This window comes from Thamnophis elegans, chromosome 3 (genome assembly GCF_009769535.1).
Source record: "Thamnophis elegans isolate rThaEle1 chromosome 3, rThaEle1.pri, whole genome shotgun sequence".
Taxonomy (NCBI): domain Eukaryota; kingdom Metazoa; phylum Chordata; class Lepidosauria; order Squamata; family Colubridae; genus Thamnophis; species Thamnophis elegans.
The window spans coordinates 136,123,833-136,143,966 of record NC_045543.1 but is presented as its reverse complement, the minus strand read 5'-3'; the positions used below and the strand labels follow the sequence as shown (position 1 = coordinate 136,143,966).

Genomic DNA, 20,134 nt, shown 5'->3' with positions numbered 1-20,134 from the left:
TGCACTGTTTTGTCCAATTGAAGCTTACAAGGTATCAAACAGACAGAAGAATTTTAGTAGTATATCGATATGGGAAAGAAAGGCCCCTGTGCTTCTGCCCTGGATTTCCTGCCAGTTGCACCAACAAACTTTAATTTGCTTTGCAGCTCACAACATGAATTAAAAGTAACAAGCTTGAAATCAATAGCTCACAGCAGAAATTTTGAATGAAGAGAAGCAGAGGACATGCAAGCCAGTAGCATATTTTTATAAAATTGCGCAAAACAACTTTGAAAATGGTAGAAACATTCAGCTCGCACCCAAACACCATCAAAAAGATTACCCAGAGGTGAAAAAGTGGCGTATTCATACAAAGGGTTTGGATTATTGAAGAGAAACAGCCTAGAAATCCAATCTGCTTCTCTAGTTTGTAATTGTTTTGTAGCAGCAGAACTTATAATTGGACAATATGAATTTGTGTCTTTGTTCACTTCTGCCACCATAAATCAGCTGGGCTACCACTGAGCCTGTCACGAGAGACAGCTTTGGCACTCAGTGGTTGCAAACTTATTTATCCATTTGTCAAATAAAAGGCCCAGAGCTAATCTGAAGACAGCTGTCAGTTATTTTAATGACATGATCTTATCCCTTTTCTGGGCATGTACACACATACACTCAGATGCACAAATGCTTTCTCAAAAAGAATTAATCATCTTGTTCGTTCCTCGAAATCAGTCTTTATGTACCATCGCTTTAAAGGCGGTGGTGGTGTGAATATTTATTTGCAGTAATTGTGCTTCTGCTTTTTGAAAAAAAAGTCCACAATTCTTTAGACCAGAGGTGTCAAATTTCACAGAGGGCCACATCAGGGTTGCATATGACCACTGGGGGCTGGGTGTGTGTGACCGGGGGGGGAGCAGCATGGCCATTTGATGTCACTTGTGTCAGGGACACCTGTGGTGTCAGCTCTGCCAGCAAAATGAGCTCCCGAGCTCCATTTTTAGAAGTGACGGCTTCCTGCACCCCCTGCCAGCGAAAACAAAGGATGTGGCCCAGTGGTGGGTTCCTACTGGTTCGGCCCAGTTCAACTGAACCAGTAGTCGCTGGAACTGGCAGCGACCCAGGCCTGCCCCACCCCCAAACCAGTCCTTTCCATCTTGTTTTTTGCTTCTGCACATGCACAGAGCTATTTTAGTTATACTGCGCATGAATACACAGCACACATCAAGAACAAGCATGCGCATCACATCCCTGAGCTACCCAGCAGTAGTCTCTGCCAGAACCCACCCCTGATATGGCCCTCACTGTGCTCTGTTTCCACTGGCAGAGGACTTCAAGAGACTGACATGGCCAAAAATGGAGACTGGGAGAGGCACCATGGCAGAGACACCATGGGCCGGTCCTTCGCTGTTTCCAGGGTGGCTACGTGGGCCAGATGTAAGCACCCAGGAGTCTTGAGTTTGACCCCCTTCTCTAGACAATTTGTACTTGAATTTAGCAGCAGGGAAAGAATCCCAGCCTTCTTTCTCTTTTGGAAATGCAGATGGGAAAAAAAGAGAAGTAGATCCATTAGAATACATTCAGACTAGAAGTTCTTAGCAAAGAATGCCATCAAGTGTTGTAGTCGTCTCATCGGAGAATAAATGCTGCATTTTCAGCAATCAGTTCAACAGGTTATGAACCTAATAATCACAGCCATGTTAGCTGAGGGAAAGGATCTGACTGGAAGTGTCATTAATTTAATTTCACAGCATGAATAAAATGTGCTTAAAATTTTGACTCCCATCCATTTGAGCAAGATTGCCCTGATTTTAATATGCATCAGATGAGCAATTATTATTTGTTCAGTATTACAAAATGCCAGGATGTCTTTTTTGGACTAGTGTCTTGGAGGTACAGGTCCGGCCTCCGAATTAAGAACAAAATTCTACCTCCTTGAAATAGATGAAAACAAATGTAGATAGATAGATAGATAGATAGATGGATGGATGGATGGATGGATGGATGGATGGATGGATATAGATATAGATATAGATATAGATATAGATATAGATATAGATATAGATATAGATATAGATATAGATATAGATATAGATATAGATATAGATATAGATATAGATATAGATATAGATATAAAGATAGATAGATAGATAGATAGATAGATAGATAGATAGATAGATAGATAGATAGATAGATGATAGATAGATAGATAGATAGATAGATAGATAGATAGATAGATAGATAGATAGATAGATAGATAGATAGATAGAATTTATTGTAAATCCATCTTTGCACTTCCTTTGGACTTTGTTTGCACCTCCCTAAGAGAGATACCCCTCACAGTTTGGGAAATGCAGAGATAGAACTACTAATTGATTGATTACTACTTCAAAACTTTGCTGGCTCTTGTTACGGAAGTTAACACTACTACACTTGATCATTCTAATTTTGCGCTACATGGAGCAAGATATATTTACAGTGGTACCTCAATACCTCTTGGGGCCTTGGTTATGGTTACCTATGTGGTAACCAAGAGTTGACAATAAGTTGGGAAAAAAAACAGAATAACAGAGTTGGAAGGGAGCTTGGAAATCTTCTAGTCCAACCTCTTGCTTCAACAGGAGACCCTATACCTTGTCAGGCAAATGGTTGTCCAATCTCTCCTTAAAAACCTCTAGTGTTGGAGCAATCACAATTTCTGAAGGCAAGTGTTCCACTGATTAATTGTTCTCACTGTCAGGAAATTTCTCCTCAGTTCTAGTTAGAACTAGGTTGGAATTGATGGCACTTAATCAATCTTTTGGACCATAAGAAAAGGGTGAGCACCAAAGAATTGAGGCCTTTGAACTCTGGTGCTGGAGAAGACTCCTGTAAGTTCCTTGGACTGCAAGGCAATCAAACTGGTCAGTCCTAGAGGAGGTCAACCCTGACTGCTCTTTAGAAGACCAGATCCTGAAGATGAAACTCAAGTACGTTGGCCACCTAATGAGAAGGAAGGGCTCCCTGGAGAAGAACCTAATGCTGGGAAGGATTGAGGGCAAAAGAAGAAGGGGACCTCAGAGAATGAGGTGGTTGGATGGAGTCACCAAAGCAGTAGACGTGAGCTTAAATGGACTCCAGAGGATGGTAGAGGACATGAAGGCCTGGAGGAACATTGTCCATGGGGTCACAATGGGTCGGACACAACTTCGCAACTAACAACAAAAAATTAATCTTTGGCTATGACCCAATCATTAGAGTCAACAGCCAATGTGATATTCATTTGGACAAATAGAATTATTGTAGTTGTTTTTATTACTATTATTTGAGGCAGAAATAATACCCAGCTGGGATAGTAGATGCAACTTGTGCCAAACTATGTATTGAAACATTTGATCATACATTAAATGAATACAGCAAAATTGCATAGCTTAGTTTTTTAAAAAATAGACATTAAGAAGTTGGGAAAATACTGCACTGACTTTTATGTTAGGTGCCAATTTACCATCAATAAGAATTACTGGAAGCATGAAATCACATATGAAGTCCTTGGGAATGACACTAAAAGTTATGGGGTTTTAAAATTCAGACAGATTGATACCTAGAACAGAGCATACTTTATTGCTGAAGCCATTGCAAGAGACAGTAATGTTGAAGAGCAGGGATTGGAAAATGGGAAGAAATTGCTAGTGATGCCAATTATTGTTGAGATGGTTGATGTTGTATCACAAAGACCTGGGATGGTTTTGGTCTGCTCAAATTAGGAAAAACTCTAACTCCAACTAAAAAAAAAAATCACAAATGAGTATTTCATAATTAGACACCACTTTCATGATTCTCAAATTGTTGAGTAGGTCTGACATTATGAAGGAAAAAACTGGCCAACATTTACTCTGACTCATGACTAGTAAATTGTAGTTTAATGTGTTAATTACTCTAGCACTAGCAGATTGAGAATTGCCTTCACTAATATCAATTAGGTTGCATACTTTTTGAGTTGTATCTCTGTCAAACATAGATTTAAGCATCATAAATTCTAAAGATAAATATTAATTTATGAATGAATGAATGAATTCCCCTTCTCTTACTACCCCACTGTTCTCACTGAATTTGCTATTGAAAGTAGAAGGGAAATTGCTTTACATACTCCAAAGCTGAGTGTGATGTTCTTGTATTTTGTTGTGATGAAGCATCCAATGTATCTTCTCTATGCGGGTGTAGGTGCTATGACCACGTCAATTATTTTCCTCCTCCCTGAGTGTTAGGAATTAGGAAAGCCATTAAGTATCTATGAAGTTAAAAAGGCACCCTATTAAAGCTTAGCTCTTGGCCAAGTAAGGAAGGGCAGAGAAATAAGTCATCCCAGTCAAAGAAGCACCTTTGTCTGGGGTAGCCTATGTGGATTTGACCCTTTTTATTAGCTTTTATTCATTCCATATAGTGCCTTCTCAAGTAACCCATTTACAAATAATTGAGTTGCCCTTTGTATCTTCTGCTCTGTTCCTGCCCTGCCTTTGCATTGCCTAATGTAAAAGCTGGATCTTGCAAGAGACGTTTTCTTTGCCTTTTTGGATAAATTTACTGAGGGTCAAAATTTCATAAGTATCTGAAAATTCTCTTCAGTTATTTTTGAAAATCTCTTTAGTTAGCTTTGAAAATCCTCATTTCTCTGAGTTTTGTGGTGCCTTCCTTTGGGTATAAAAGAACAGTGCATACACTGGGAGAGAAATAATAGCAATAGTACTTAGACTTATATGCCACTTCATTATGCTGTGCAGCCCTCTCAAAGTGGCTTAAAGAGTCAGCAGATTTCCCCCAACAATCAGTCCCCATGAATCAGTTTCAATAGCAATGCTAGTGCTATTACTGAGGGAGGCTTCCCCTCCCTTGGAAATTTTTTGACCCTGTTTCCTTCTGGAGGAATTCTGAAAAGTTCTGCACTCAACTTCTCTCCGGAGAGTTTTGAAGTGCCATTTGCCCCGGTTCCCATGCACACACATGTGCCCTCCCCCACATATGCCCCACCCCCACACATTCGCATGCATCCCCCTGTATGCCTTCACCCCCATGAATGTGTGCAGGGTCCCATGCATGCACATGCATCCCCGCATGTGCACCGCACATGCACGCACACCCTCTGCATCGGTGAGGCATGCATGCATGTGAGGTGGAGCTGAACTAGCTTGCATGCCCACAGAGAGGGTGCTGCGTGCCACCTGTGGCACGCGTGCTATAGGTTCGCTATCACAGGATTATGACCTGAATATGATTTTCATATCTGGAACGCCATTCTGCCAAGGATACTATGCTAATTTACAATTTTTCAAAGAACTTTCTCTTTTTCAAGTCCATCCCACCAAATGGAGGTTTCTCTCTTCCAAGTGTCTTTCATCTTTGGGAGATGTTATCTTCTAGCAGACTCACAATTTAAAGCTTATCAGATAATAGTTTGCACATATTTGTGTTATTCTTCTTCTCTAATTGTTGTGCCTTTGTAGAGGAACTGGGTGTGATATTTTTAACTATAGTTTTACTCAAAGCTAAAACTGGCTAAAGAACTGCCTTTGTGTTACAGAAGTGAAACTGAATGGATGTACTTATTCAGAAAATGCAAACATTTATTTTTTCTTAACAATTTTAACAGCAACACAGTAATAACAATACTCATAAAACACTTATACACAGTAATGGGGGACAAACCATTAAACTGATGTGCCCTTGATTACGGCGGCAGTATTATTAGCGATAATATTTGCATAACTGTATCACAGTGACCGTAAAATGATTATGGATATGAAATAAAAATACACTTTTTAAAAACCATAATGCTACGTTCAGAATGGAATAATTGAAATGTATTTCACCTCCCAGTCTCTTTCTCTCTTTTTTGGTGCCTGAGATGTAACTGAAGTATGTACTGCTCCAATTCTGACAGACCAACATAGAGAAATAAAGCAAAGCAGTGAAACATGATAGCTCCTTTTCTCCTTACTTTTTTTTTTAAAAAAAGAGAAAATTAATCTCATACTTTAAATGTATTCTCTTGCAATAGTCATTGATTTGATAGCACTTGGGTATCTTCCAATTATTAGTTGCCATTAAATCACACTTTGCTCTTAATTTGGAGGACATTTTCAACTAGAAATAAGCACTAATTGATCTGTTTTTATAATAAATAGCATCAACTTCATCTGGGACTTAATCCATCATGTGTCTCTTTCTTTTAAATAGTCGAGCTTAATTTGATGGCATAGTTTAGATTTATTTCCTTCAAGACAGCAGGAGAGTGTGAGCTAGAATCTCTAAAATCATAATTATGTTTCAGTCAAGTGGCATGTTGCAAGTCCTCACCCAATGCCAGCCTGAGAAAAATAGCACCTTCCCACATAAAACCACAATATTTATCAGCTTCCCTGCACATCACTGATATTAGCCTGTTTGGTCCAGTGGTTAAGTCACTAGTGTAGAAACCAAGAGACTATGAGTTCTAGTTGATCCCGAGGCATGAAAACCAGCTGGGTGATTTTGGGCCCATCACCAGGAGACTGAGAGTTCTAGTCCTGCCTTAGGTATGAAAGCCAGATGAGTGACCTTGGGATTGTAACTCTTTCTCAGGCCACTCACCTGATAAGGCTGCCGTTGTGGAGAAAATATGAGGAAGGAGGAGTATTAAGTATGCTCATTGCCTTTCGGGAAAATTCTGAAAAATTCTCCACCCAATTTCTGGGATAAACTCTGTGTTTTCATAATGATGGTTCAGCACAAGTGACTGGACTCCATTTTTTTCTCTCCAGCTGTTGTCAGTGCCATCCCAGTGCCAACACTAGAAAGTGCCCAGTATCCAGGAATCCTGCCATCCCCCACCTGTGGATATCCACACCCTCAGTTCACTCTCCGTCCTGTGCCATTCCCAACACTTACAGTGGAACGGACCTTTGGAACAGGGAGAAGTAAGTAGAGTCTTGCTTAATTCTAACTTCAGTAGGGTGGAGAAATATGTAAGACACAGAAACCACAAGGCAATCTGTCTCGAAAACTGATTTGAGAGGGAGATGGCTTCTTCCTTGAACCACAAGAACAGATGGAAAAGGTGGAAGGAACAGCTTTGCATTTGGAGGTAAGTGCTTATGTTGGAGATGTGCAGGCCGGCTGAGAAATTAATCATCCTTCCTTCTCTACATATTTTATAATAACAATACGAATGGGCTGCATGATGATTTCTACTGATTTCTTACCTTTTATCACATAAGAAACATTTTAAATATGGAAAGTCCTCATTCTTCATTCCAGCACCAGCACCTCCAGGCAGGGATGAAATCAACTTACCTTTGCTACTGGTTCACAAATGTGAGCGCACACATGCACAAAGCGTCAAGAACCGGATGTGATGACGTCTGGGCGGATGGACGGAAAATCTCACCGCTAGCACTACCGGTTTGCCTAAACCGGATAGAACTGGCTGAATTTCACCACTGCCACTGGGGTGGGATTCTACCAGTTTGGACCGGTACAGGCAAACTGGTAGCTCCAACACTCAGCTGTGAGTGAACCGATTCGCTCTGACTATTAGCTGGGCCCACCCACTCACCCTCGTACTTTACTGAGCTATATCCTCTTAGCTGAGTTGTGCAGTAGAACGGATTGCCGCACCTCAACTATTTTCCTCCCAAGCAGTAATGCAGAAGGTAAGTTGTTTCAAAACTGTGCACACATGTGCAGCATGCACCAGGTGCATGCATGCATGGAGTGCATGTGCGATCACCGGACTGGTTGTTAAACTGGTAGGATCCCACCACTGAGCACCTCCCATTACTAAGTAAATGCAACATCTACTAAACTTCTACTAAAATCCTTGCAACTCCAGGCTTCCTTAGTTTTTCAGCAATTGATGGTTAGATACTTCCAATTGTACAAGATATTTTATGTCAGATTTTGCTCCAGTTGTTTCCAATGTTCTATCTTTTCCCCCTTAATGCACATGTTAGCACAATATGACTTAAAACCTAGAACCATGTTCACACTTCCTGGCTTGTCTTACAAATTATTATTATTGTTGTTGTTGTACAATTGTATCACAGCGGCCAGTTGTTTCGCCGGATTTGGCATTGGTTACTAGTCGGGCCCCACCCAGGGGCCTAGGATGTCGTAACGTATTTTCATAATATGCGTGCAGATCCAAGCAGTGCGGCTTTTTGCATTTGACTGATGGTGATTTTGTCAATTTTTAACTGTTTTAAATGTAATTCCAGTGCTTTTGGAATAGCACCCAGTGTGCCAATTACCACTGGAATTACCACTGCTGGTTTGTGCCATAGTCGTTGAATTTCGATTTTTAAGTCCTGGTATCTTGCGATTTTTTCATGTTCCTTCTCGGCGACCCTACTATCACCTGGTATTGCGATGTCTATGATTGTGACCTTATTTTTCTCAACCAGTGTGATGTCTGGTGTATTATGCGCCAGTATTTTGTCGGTTTGTATACGGAAATCCCACAAGATCTTGACCATCTGATTTTCGGTGACTTTTTCAGGCTGATGTTCCCACCAGTTTGTTGCTGTTTTAATATTATAATTTTTGCACAAATTCCAATGGATCATTTGTGCTACTGAATTGTGCCGCAATTTATAATAAGTCTGCGCGATTTTTTTACAGCAGCTGAGTATGTGATCAACAGTTTCGTCAGCTTCTTTGCAAAGAATTATTATTATTATTAATTATTATTATTATTATTATTAAAATTATTATTATTATTATTATTATTATTATTATTATTATTATTATTATTTATTTATTTATTTATTTATTTATTTATTTGTCTTGTATGCCGCCCACTCCCGGAGGACTCCGGGCAGCTCACAAAAGACAAGGGAAAGGGGGGAACAAGACAAAGACAACATATTAAAAACAAAACCAACATTCACAATTTCTGTGGAGGTAGATGCTTCTCAGCTCCCTCCAGCCTGCTGGAACAGCCAGGACTTGGTGGCTTTGCGGAAGGCCGAGAGGGTAGTAAGGATCCGGATCTCAACAGGGAGCTCGTTCCAGAGGGCCGGAGCTGCAACAGAGAAGGCTCTCCCCCGGGGAGTCACCAGCCGACATTGGCTGGCAGATGGAATCCGGTGGAGACCCAACCTATGCGATCTAATTGGTCTGAGAGAGGTAATCGGCAGGAGGCGGTCTCTTAGGTACCCAGGTCCGATGCCATGTAGGGCTTTATAGGTAGCTACCAGCACCTTGAAGCGGATTCGGAGACTAATAGGTAGCCAGTGCAGCTCGCGGAGGATAGGTGTAACGTGGGTGTACCTTGGTGCACCCACAATCGCTCGCGCGGCTGCATTCTGGACTAATTGGAGTCTTCGAACACTCTTCAAGGGCAGCCCCATGTAGAGCGCATTACAATAATAATACCGGTGACAAATAATGCAAGCAGGGTATTGGTATAATATGGTTAAATACCTTCAACATTCCTCAAGTTTTGACATGTTGCTGCATTAGGTACTGTGACTACGTCAATTATTTTCCATCTCCCTGAGTGTTAGGAATTAGGAAAACCATTAAGTATCTATGAAGTTAAAAGGGTGCCCTATTAGGTTTGGCTCTTGGCCAAGTAAAGAATAGCAGAGAAATAAGTCATACCAGTCAAAAAGTACCTTTTGTATGTGGTAGCCTATGTGAATTTGACCATTTTTATCAGCTTTTATTCATTCCATATAGTGCCTTCTCAAGTAATGCATTTACAAATAATTGAGTTGCCCTTTGTATCTTCTGCTCTGTTCCTGCCCTGCCTTTGCATTGCCTAATGTAAAAGCTGGATCTTGCAAGAGACGTTTTCTTTGCCTTTTTGGATAAATTTACTGAGTGTAAAAATTTCATAAGTATCTGAAAATTATCTTCGGTTATCTTTGAAAATCCTCATTTCTCTGAGTTTTGTTATGCCTTCCTTTCGGTATTAAAGAATATAACAGTGCATATACTGGGAGAGAAATAATAGCAATACTGCATTCTAACCTCTGCACCATCACACACACACACACACACACACACACACACACACACACACACACACAATCACTATATGTCTATCTGTATGTATGTATAATATTGTTAAGGGGAAAGGGGGAAATGATTATACGAAGAGAAATGAACACAAATGTTTGTTTGCATCTGTTTTTAATTCTCAAATAATTGTAGAATCCCAACAAGAATGAATTAATTTAAGATTGGAAATAAATGAGAAACAGAGATAAAACAGAGAGCTTCTCCTTTGGAAAAATCAAACAATTTGTCCTTTCTGTACCCATTTATCAGTGAAAGAATAGCGAGAAGCACATGGGCAATTTTTAAAAATCTTAAGAATTGCTCTTCTTTCCTTCTGAAGGAAACCCTAGCAGAAGTTCTTATTTATTCTTGACTAGGTAATGACCCGGCATTGCCCTGGTATTTATAGATGTCATTTGTCTGACAGGCGTCTTTCTTCCCCCTACTCCCATGCCCATCATTTCTCTCCTCTCCCTTCCCCCTCCTATGCACTCCTCTTTTCCGCTCTGTCTATGATCCTGGCACTTTGCCCCAAATCCATCAGGTGCTTCCCCATTGGTCCACTGGAGGGCGAACGTCATGGCTGGGTTTCCAGAGGAATCTGCAAAGGAACTGACATCACAAATAATTGCTGATCTAGGACCCCACACTCACTCTCCTTAAGGGCCCAGGCTCTCCCTTCTCCCTCCCATGAAGTCACAAACAATTTCTGCTCTAGGGTGCCGTGCTCGCTCTCCTTAACGGGCCAGGTGTTCCAGAGTTATGCTGGAACACACATACACATACACACAGAGAGACACAGACCCCAGTGGTGTCTTACCACCAGTATTTGTTTCCAGAAGGTATATCATCTGTATACCAAGTTTGGTTGAAATTGGTCAAGGCATTCTAGAGTTATGCTGGAACATACATACAAACATACATACATCCTTTTATATGCCTGTAAGATGATAGATAGATAGATAGATAGATAGATAGATAGATAGATAGATAGATAGACAGAGAGAGAGAGAGAGAGAGAGAGAGAGAGAGAGAGAGAGAGAGAGAGAGAGAGAGAGAGATGATGGATGGATGGATGGATGGATGGATGGATGGATGGATGGATGGATGGATGGATGGATGGATGGATGGATGGACGGACGGACGGATGGACAGATAGATAGATAGATGATAGATAGATAGATAGATAGATAGATAGATAGATAGATAGATAGATAGATAGATAGATAGTAGAAAGATAGACAGAGAGAGGAGAGATGATGGATGGATGGACGGTGGATGGACGGACGGACGGACGGACAGACAGACAGACAGACAGACAGACAGACAGACAGACAGACAGACAGATAGATAGATAATAGAATAGATAGATAGAAATAGATTGAAGAAGATCTTCTCTAGCCTTCACCTTGTCTCCCTTTGCAATCATTCAAAGGAGTGGGAAGTCTTTTTCTTTCTACTTGACAAACTGTGAACTGGGAGAAAGATTATTCTCCTGATTAAATTTATCTAGTTGTTACCAATGGTACACCTGGTGTCTGGACTCCTTTCCTTCTTAAAGCATGATGTGCTCATAAGCAATCAGAGGAAAACAATGTATTATCATTGACATGTAACTAACTCATCAAGTAAGTGCTTTTCTTACTTTCCCCATGCTTGGTTAGAAACTACTTCAGGAATCCCAAAAGAGCTCACCCTGAACTTTACGCTATATCTTTTTCCTGTCTTTTATGCCCTGTTAATCCTACAGACAAAGATTTTTTTTTTGAAAAGAAACATCAATATTTTTGAAGTCTCTGTCACATTAGATGTTCCAATGCAAACCAGCAGCAACAATGTTTGGGCTTATACAATACAATAATACAATACAATAGCAGAGTTGGAAGGGACCTTGGAGGTCTTCTAGTCCAACCTGCTGCCTAGGCAGGAAACCCTATACTGTTTCAGACAAATGGCTATCCAACATCTTCTTAAAGGCTTCCAGTGTTGGACCATTCACAACTTCTGGAGGCAAGTTGTTCCACTGATTAATTATTCTAACTGTCAGGAAATTTCTCCTCAGTTCTAAGTTGCTTCTCTCCTTGATTAGTTTCCACCCATTGCTTCTTGTTCTGCCCTCAGGTGCCTTGGAGAATAGTTTGATTCCCTCTTCTTTGTGGCAACCCCTGAGATATTGGAACACTGCTATCATGTCTCCCCTAGTCCTTCTTTTCATTGAACTAAACATACTTAGTTCCTACAACCGTTCTTCATATGTTTTAGTCTCCAGTCCCCTAATCATCTTTGTTGCTCTTCTCTGCACACTTTCTAGAGTCTCCACATCTTTTCTACATCGTGGTGACCAAACCTGAATTCAGTATTCCAAGTGTGGCATTACCAAGGCATTATAAAGTGGTATTAACACTTCACGTGATCTTGATTCTATCCCTCTGTTTATGCAGTCTAGAACTGTGTTGGCTTTTTTGGCAGCTGCTGCACACGGCTGGCTCATATTTAAATGGTTGTCCACTAGGACTCCAAGGTCCCTTTCACAGTTACTACTGTTGAGCAAGGTACCACCTATACTGTACCTGTGCATTTCGGTTTTGTTGCCTAAATGTAGAACCTTACTCTTTTCACCATTGAATTTCATTTTATTAGATAGTGCCCAATGTTCAAGTTTGTCAAGATCCTTCTGTATCTTTAGCCTACCTTCTGGAGTGTTGGCTATTCCAGCTTGGTGTCATCTGCAAATTTGATGAGTTCCACATTTTCCCCTCATCCAAATCATTGATGGAGATGTTGAAGAGTACTGGGCCCAAAACAGAACCTTGGGGTACTCCATACTTCCCTCCATGATGATGCAGTTCCATTGAGGACTACACGTTGAGTGCGGTTGGTCAGCCAGTTACAAATCCATCCGGTGGTGATGCTGTCTAACCCACATTCTTCTACTTTATCTAGTAGTAGGTTATGGTCTACCTTATCAAATGCCTTACTGAAGTCCAAGTAAACTATATCTATGGCATTCCTCTCCTCCACTAATTTTGTCACATTATCAAAGAATGCAATTAAATTAGTCTGGCATGATCTGTTTTTGACAAACCCATGTTGGCTTTTGGCTATTACTTTGTTTCTTTCCAGATATTCGCTAATTCATTGCTTGATTATCTTTTCCAGAATCTTTCCTGGTATTGAGGTCAGGGTGATAGGTCTGTAGTTTCCTGGATTTGTTTTTTTCTCTTTTTTGAAGATGGGAACCACATCAGCTCTTTTCCAGTCCTCTGGTAGTTCCCTGGTGCTCCAGGATCTCTGAAAGATATAATTCAGTGGTTCTGAGATCTCGTCTGCCAGTTCCTTCAGAATCCTAGGGTGTAATCCATCCGGTCCTGGTGATTTGAACTCATCTAGGGTAGACAGGTGCTCACTTACCATTTTCTTCCCTATTTCAACTTGTATTTTTAATCTGATTTTTGTGGTGCTGTTTTTGATAGGTTGGACTGTTTTATCCCTTTGTGTAAAGACAGATGCAAAACCTGAGTTAAATAGTTCTGCTTTCTCCCTGTTGCTTGTCACCTTCTTGCCATTTTCTCCCAGCAATGGACCAATTGTTTCCTTAACTTTTTGTCTTGTTTTTAACATGTTGGAAGAACCTTTTTTTGTTATTTTTTACTTTTGTGGCAAGCCTTTCTTCATTGTGAGCCTTAGCTTTCCTCACTTCATCTTTACATGCTCGGACTATTTGCTTATATTCTGCCTTAGTTATGTCCCCTCCTTTCCACTTTTTATACATATGTTTTTTGTCTTTTAATTTGTCAGAGAGTTCTTTATGCAGCCATGCTGGTTTCTTTTGGGAGCTGTTACTTTTCTTCTTCATTGGTATTGTGCTAGACTTGGCTTTTGTAATCTAATTTTTCAAATTTCCCAAGCTTCTTGAGTTGTTTTCCCCTCGAGGATTCTCATCCATGGAATTGTTCCCAAGCTCTCTCTAAGTTTATTGAAAATAGCTGTCTTAAAGTCCAAGACTCTAGTTTGACTTTGTTCTACTACTTGTGTTTGCATAATGTTGAATTCCAATATTGCATGGTCACTTGCCCCCAGGTTCCTGTGGCTTCAACACCTTCTATCATTTCCTCTCTGTTAGTGAGAATCAAGTCCAATATGGCTGATCCCCTTGTTCCCTTCTCTATTTTTTGGGAAACAAAGTTGTCTGCTAGGTTTGTTAGGAACCTGTTGGATCTTCCACTTGGTGCAGCGTTTGTTTCCCAGTTGATGTCAGGGCAGTTAAAATTGATTGAAATGTGACCCAATCTAAAACTGAAGAGAAATTTCCTGACAATAAGAACAATTCATCAGTAGAATGGCTCACCTCCAGAAGCTGTGGATGCTCCATCAGTGGAGGCTTTCAAAAAGAGACTGGGCAGCCATTTGTCCAGAATGATATAGGGTCTCCTGCTTGAGCAGGAGTTTGGACTAAAAAAAATTCCAAGATCCTTTCCAACACTCTTATTCTATGTTCTAAATGGCTTAGTAAGATATTCCAGACTGAAATAGCAAATGCCACAGTCCAAGGAAACAGTGACTAGATTTAAAGATGATGGGAGTATGAAACTAGGCAGATTACAAACTTGCCCGTGAAGAGTTATCAAGGGGAAAGATGTAGTCTTGATGTTTTTCCAAATTGCAGAAAAAAATTCAGGTGGCCAAAATCAGGGCAAGCTGGAGAAGCCAATGGCTAAAACCAATGATTGTATAAATTAATTGGCAAAGCAGTGGCACACTAGATCAGGCGTGTAAAACTTGATTTCATGGAGGGCCACATCATGGCTGTGTTTGACCTTGGAGAGCCAAGGCTGGGCATGGCTTGGATGGGCATGGCTTGGATGGGCATGGGCATGGTGGGTGTGGCACAGGACCCATGTGAGGGGCACCTGTGGTGGCCAAGTGCTAAGGCAGGACATCCTTCATTCTCATTATAATCTCCTTCCCTCCCTCCTTCCTTCCTTCCTTTTCTTCTTTTTCCTTCCCTCTTCATTCTCCTTTCTTCTTCCTGTCTATCTTTCCTTATTTTTCCTTCCTTGCTGTCTTAGGGCTTAGCAATAGCAATAGCAGTTCGACTTATATACCGCTTCATAAGGCTTTCAGCCCTCTCTAAGCAGTTTACAGAGTCAGCATATTGCCCCCAACAATCTGGGTCCTCATTTTACCCATCTTGGAAGGATGAGTCAACCTTGAGCCGGTGAGATTTGAACCGCCGAACTGCAGTTAGCAGTCAGCTGAAGTGGCCTGCAGTACTTCACTCTAACCACTGTGCCACCTCGGCTTCCAATCTTTCTTTCTTTTCTTTTCTTTTCTTTTCTTTTCTTTGTCTTTCCTCTTTCCCTTTCCCCTTTCTGGTCCCTTCTTGCATGCTCAAATGCAAAAGGGGAAACATTTCTCCTTTTGTTTTGTTTTTAGTTTGTTTTGCTAGCCCACTGCCACCCCCCCCCAGCCCAATTTCTCTGGCAGAGGCATCGCCGGTTGGTCCTTTGCTGTTTCTAGGCCGGCCCTGCAGGCCAGATCTAAACACCCCACAGGCCGGATCTGGCCCGCAGGTCTTGAGTTTAACCCCCCTGCGCTAGATAAATGCAGCAGACATTTTTAACCTAAGTTGCTGAGATCCGTACCCCTTTGTGGACAAGTACAAATGGTGTGTTGCAGTAACTCAGTTACAAGTAACTCGCCCTGCATTATTACATGACTGAACATCCTTTTGATTGGAAAGAGTCGCCCTTCAAATCCATCATGTGGAATCACATTAGAGAGAGAGAGCTTCGTCGTGGAGTGTAGCCATTCATTCTGCCCAATGGGCCATATTTGGATTTCTCTTTGTCTGTTTCTGAAATCTATTTTAGATAAATGGGGAGGTAGGAGTGGATGGTATCAAGGCTGTGGGTGGGGAGGGGGGGAATCACCCTCAGCAAAAAACAAACCTTTCCACCATCTGCTGCAAGAGAAAGAGAAGAAAATTATAGAGAAAGGCAGAGTTCAGGTGTTAAACCTGTCTGCCATATTGACCACTGTCAAAAATGGCTGGTAGCAATAGTCCAAAATAATGGCTTTATATTGACTTCTTTTTTTAATGCCTTTTGCTAGGTGGGGGAAAACGTGGCTATTTTGTCAAAGTAATCTCGTTCTATAGATCAGCTTCAGGGTGCGAAAGGAGTGTTATGGAGACATATGAATGGTATTTTCTCAAATATTGAGGATGGATGTGTTTTAATCCCCTGCACGTTGAATAACAAGGCCGTTGTTGCAGACTTTTAAATGTTCCTTCCATTCACCCATCTCTGATAAACTCACCTGTTCTCCACCTCACTGGTCTTCTCATATATTTTTTTTGGCTCTACTCCTATAAAACCTCATGCAAGCCTAAAGAAACTTCTACTTCTTTGCTGCCATCAAATGAGAGTTTAGATTTTAGCAACCCAGATCTTCTGTACCTATAAGAAAAAAAGCTAAGCATTCTATATGTGATTGAACAGACTGAAAACAGAGATCCTTATATACATTGAGCCACGATGGTACAGTGGGAGTGCTGCAGGATACTTCTGCTGACACCTGGCTGCCTGCACTTTGGCAGTTGGAATCTCACAAGGCTCAAGGTTGACTCAGCCTTCCATCCTTCCGAGTTGGATAAAATGAGGAGCCAGATTGTTGGGGGCAATAGGCTGACTCTGTAAACCGCTTAGTGGGGGCTGTAAAGCACTATGAAGCGGTATATAAGTGCTACTGCTATTGCTAAAGAAAAGTGTACGTGTGAAAGAGAGAAGATGGTGGAAGAACAGAGAAAGCTATGCATGTCATGAAGAAGTGTACCTTATACTTTGTTTCTGAGTTGAAGGAAGCATGTATTCTTTTATTTTGCCCAGATATCCCAAAGGCTATTTTAGTTTAGTTTAGTTTTGGTTTATTTGTATGCCGCCCTTCTCCAGGAGGGACTCAGGGCGGCGAACAACTCAAAGGGGAAAGGGAACATAAACAACAGTACACATAATTAAAATACACGAAAATCACACAGCCATGCCAGTCGAGAGGGGAGGGGAACTCATCAACCCCAGGCCTGCCGGCACAGCCAGGTTTTGACGGCTTTCCGGAAGGCCTGGAGAGAGGTGAGGGTCCGGATCTCCGCGGGGAGTTCATTCCAAAGGGCCAGAGCTGCTACAGAGAAGGCCCTCCCCTGGGTGGTAGCCAGATGGCATTGGCTGGTGGACGGAACCCGGAGGAGGCCGACCCTGTGAGATCTGATGGGTCTTTGGGAGGTAATTGGCAGCAGGCGGTCTGTCAAGTACCCAGGTCCAATACCATGAAGGGCTTTATAAGTGACGAGTAGCACTTTGGGCTATTTTGCCCAAAATGGCATTGATTATCTAACTCATCTAAAAGACCTACAACCAGCCTACAAGCTCATCAGAATCCAAATCAACCACACAGCCAACCAGAGACAGCACCGACCCTTAACACAATCCCCCCACACCCGCAGTTCTCCTCCCAATAACCCTGACCTGATGTAACCTCCCTATCACAAGACCCATCACAAGACTCTCACGGATGACACACACCTGATGCATCACAAGACCCTCACTTAACACACCGATACCCGAAGCCCTTATAAGCAGAGGAACACTGGCATTGACATCCCCTAAACTTCCCTGAAGATATTATCTAGCCTGGCAACAAAAGGCTTGGAAATCAACCCACAAACTCAGAGAAGGAAACTTCACCCTCATCCTACACCTGAGCTACAGATGCGCCACTATTGCAAAACAAAAGACTTTGGGGAATTCAGAATGCTTCACAGAACATACATATATATCCAGAAGAAGAAAGGATGGGTCTTGTGTGTTTTGCACTCTGGCGACTGTGTTATGGACGTTAGTACCAATAAGAAAAAAAAAATGCTCTTTCAATTTTTGTGAAACAACAGTGCTAGCCAAGAAAAGGTACGCATATCAACACTTTAGTGAGTGCCCATCTGACATTACACTTGATTGGTATCAAGTTTTAAAGTGTAAAAAGAAAATCAAGACGGACTCACTCTCATTCCAGAATGCAGGGCACAGAATATGGATATAATTTTTAAAAAGGCAGATTCAAACTGAAGATTATTAAAAAAAAATCTGATGAACTATTAGACAGCAGAAGAAATTACCTAGATCAGTGGTTTAAAAAGGTAAAGGATTTCCCTGTCCAATCATATCTGACTCTAGGAGCCAGTGCTCACTTCTGTTTTCCAGCTAAGGGAGCCAGCATTTTCCAAAGACACTTTCCCAATCATGGGATCAGATGAACAGAAATTGTTATCTCTCTACCAGCGTGGAGTTTATTTATCTACTTGCATTTGCATGTTTTGGAACTGCTAGATGGGCAGGAACTGGGGCAGGAATGGGAGCTAATCCCAAAATGTAGTATTTGGGTCTTGCACTGCCAATCTTCTAATCAACCAGCCCAGCATCTTAACTGCTAGACCATTGCAGTGGTAGGCTCCCTTTTATTGGATGCATTCAGTTTTCAAGAAGTCATCTGTCAGGGATGCTTTCATTTGGGTTCTTGTAATGAGCAGAAGGGGGGAACGTGGTGGCTCAGTGGCTAAGATGTTGAGCTTGTCCATCAGAAACATCAGCAGTTTGGTGGTTCGATTCCATAGCACCACCTAATGGAGTGAGCTCCTGTTACTTGTCCCAGCTTCTGTCAGCCTAGTAGTTCAAAAGTATGTAAAAATGGAAGTAGAAAAATAGGGGCAACCTTTGGTAGGAAGGTAACAGCATTCCGTGTGCCTTTGGCATTTAATTATGCTGGCCACATGACCATGGAGACGTCTGGCTCTTCTGCTTTGAAATGGAGATGAGCACCGCCCCCTAGAGTCAGGAACGACTAGCACATATTTGTGAGGGGAACCTTTACCTTTACCTAATGGGGAGAAATCTGGATTCCGTGACCTTTTCAACTCTTTGATTCTAGGATCTCTTCTCCTATTCTGTAACAAAGACCAGCACATTCAAAACAGCCTTAAAACTATTTGAAAAGCAAATGGCTGCTTTCTTGGTGCTTAGTGAAAGAGTCCTGTAACCGTGCAATGTGATTAGCCAAGATGAAAGAGGCCACTCTACTATTTCTGGAAAACAAAGGCTGTTGAGTCCACAGACCTTGCAAATCTTCTCTCAGCAAAGCAAACATTGAAACCAAACACATGTTTTTTTTTAACCTGCCCCAATTTTGGAGACAAACCAGAATGCAACACAGATGAAAGGTGAAGCCTATAAATCCTATTCGGTTTGAATAGGAAAATGTTGGCTGAGTTCCACCCTTCACTCTGATTTCCATGGCTCCCAATTTGGAGAGAGTTAAGCAGAAGCATTTGCATTTTGCAAACACTGAAATGATTGAAACGCTTGTTAGGCTTCCTTGTATCTTGGCAATCCCAGGAAAAAAAGAAAAACTGATGATGTCACTAGCCAAGAATATATCAAATGCCGCCTTTAGCGTTGCTACAGGTTGAACATTTCCTATCACTAGTTCAGACGATTTCCGAATTCTACAGCTCTTTGGGTGGTGGTGGTGGTGTTTTTCCTGGCTCTTTCGGCTACCTGCTTTGAGGTCATGTGCTGTGATTGGTCTGAGATGAAGTAATGTTTGAGACTTGGACCAAAACAGGCATCATTCTTCTTCTACTTTTCAAACGTATTTATAGGGCCTCTGAGCTTTACAAGTATAATCCAGACAAATTATCATTTTGAACAGGCAATTCAGCAATAGTTTAATTTGGAAGGATTGCTAAGAAGCAAATAAGCAAAAGCACCTTTGTTCCCCAACCATTAAAGGAATGAGAAGAGCTTAAGTATATAAAAGAAAGCTCTGGCAAATGTTAATGCCCTTGGCTTCCTGAAATGCCTCCAGATTATTAAAACAGAAACACTTGCACTTTAATGGGTTCTCTTTAGATAGCCTATTATTAGGAGCTTAAAAGTAGAGCTAGAGGTAATGGTAAAGTTACATTCATGTGTATTTGTTGCCTGGATATTTCCAACGGTGTTTTGCCCCCTTTCCTAGATATTTTGAACCACCAGCTGTGATTTTTATTTTATTTTTACAAACAAGGGACTAACCAGCCAAAGCTCAA

General features: G+C 41.4%; 1 protein-coding gene across 1 annotated transcript in view; it reads left to right on the top strand.

Moving 5' to 3' along the window:
• DCC (DCC netrin 1 receptor) overlaps nt 1-20,134 on the top strand; it is a 774,549-nt gene that overhangs the window by 730,341 nt on the left and 24,074 nt on the right. The window contains exon 26 of the mRNA XM_032213902.1: nt 6,753-6,908. Coding sequence (XP_032069793.1) covers nt 6,753-6,908 — 156 coding nt within the window. The remainder of the gene's footprint in view (nt 1-6,752; nt 6,909-20,134) is intronic.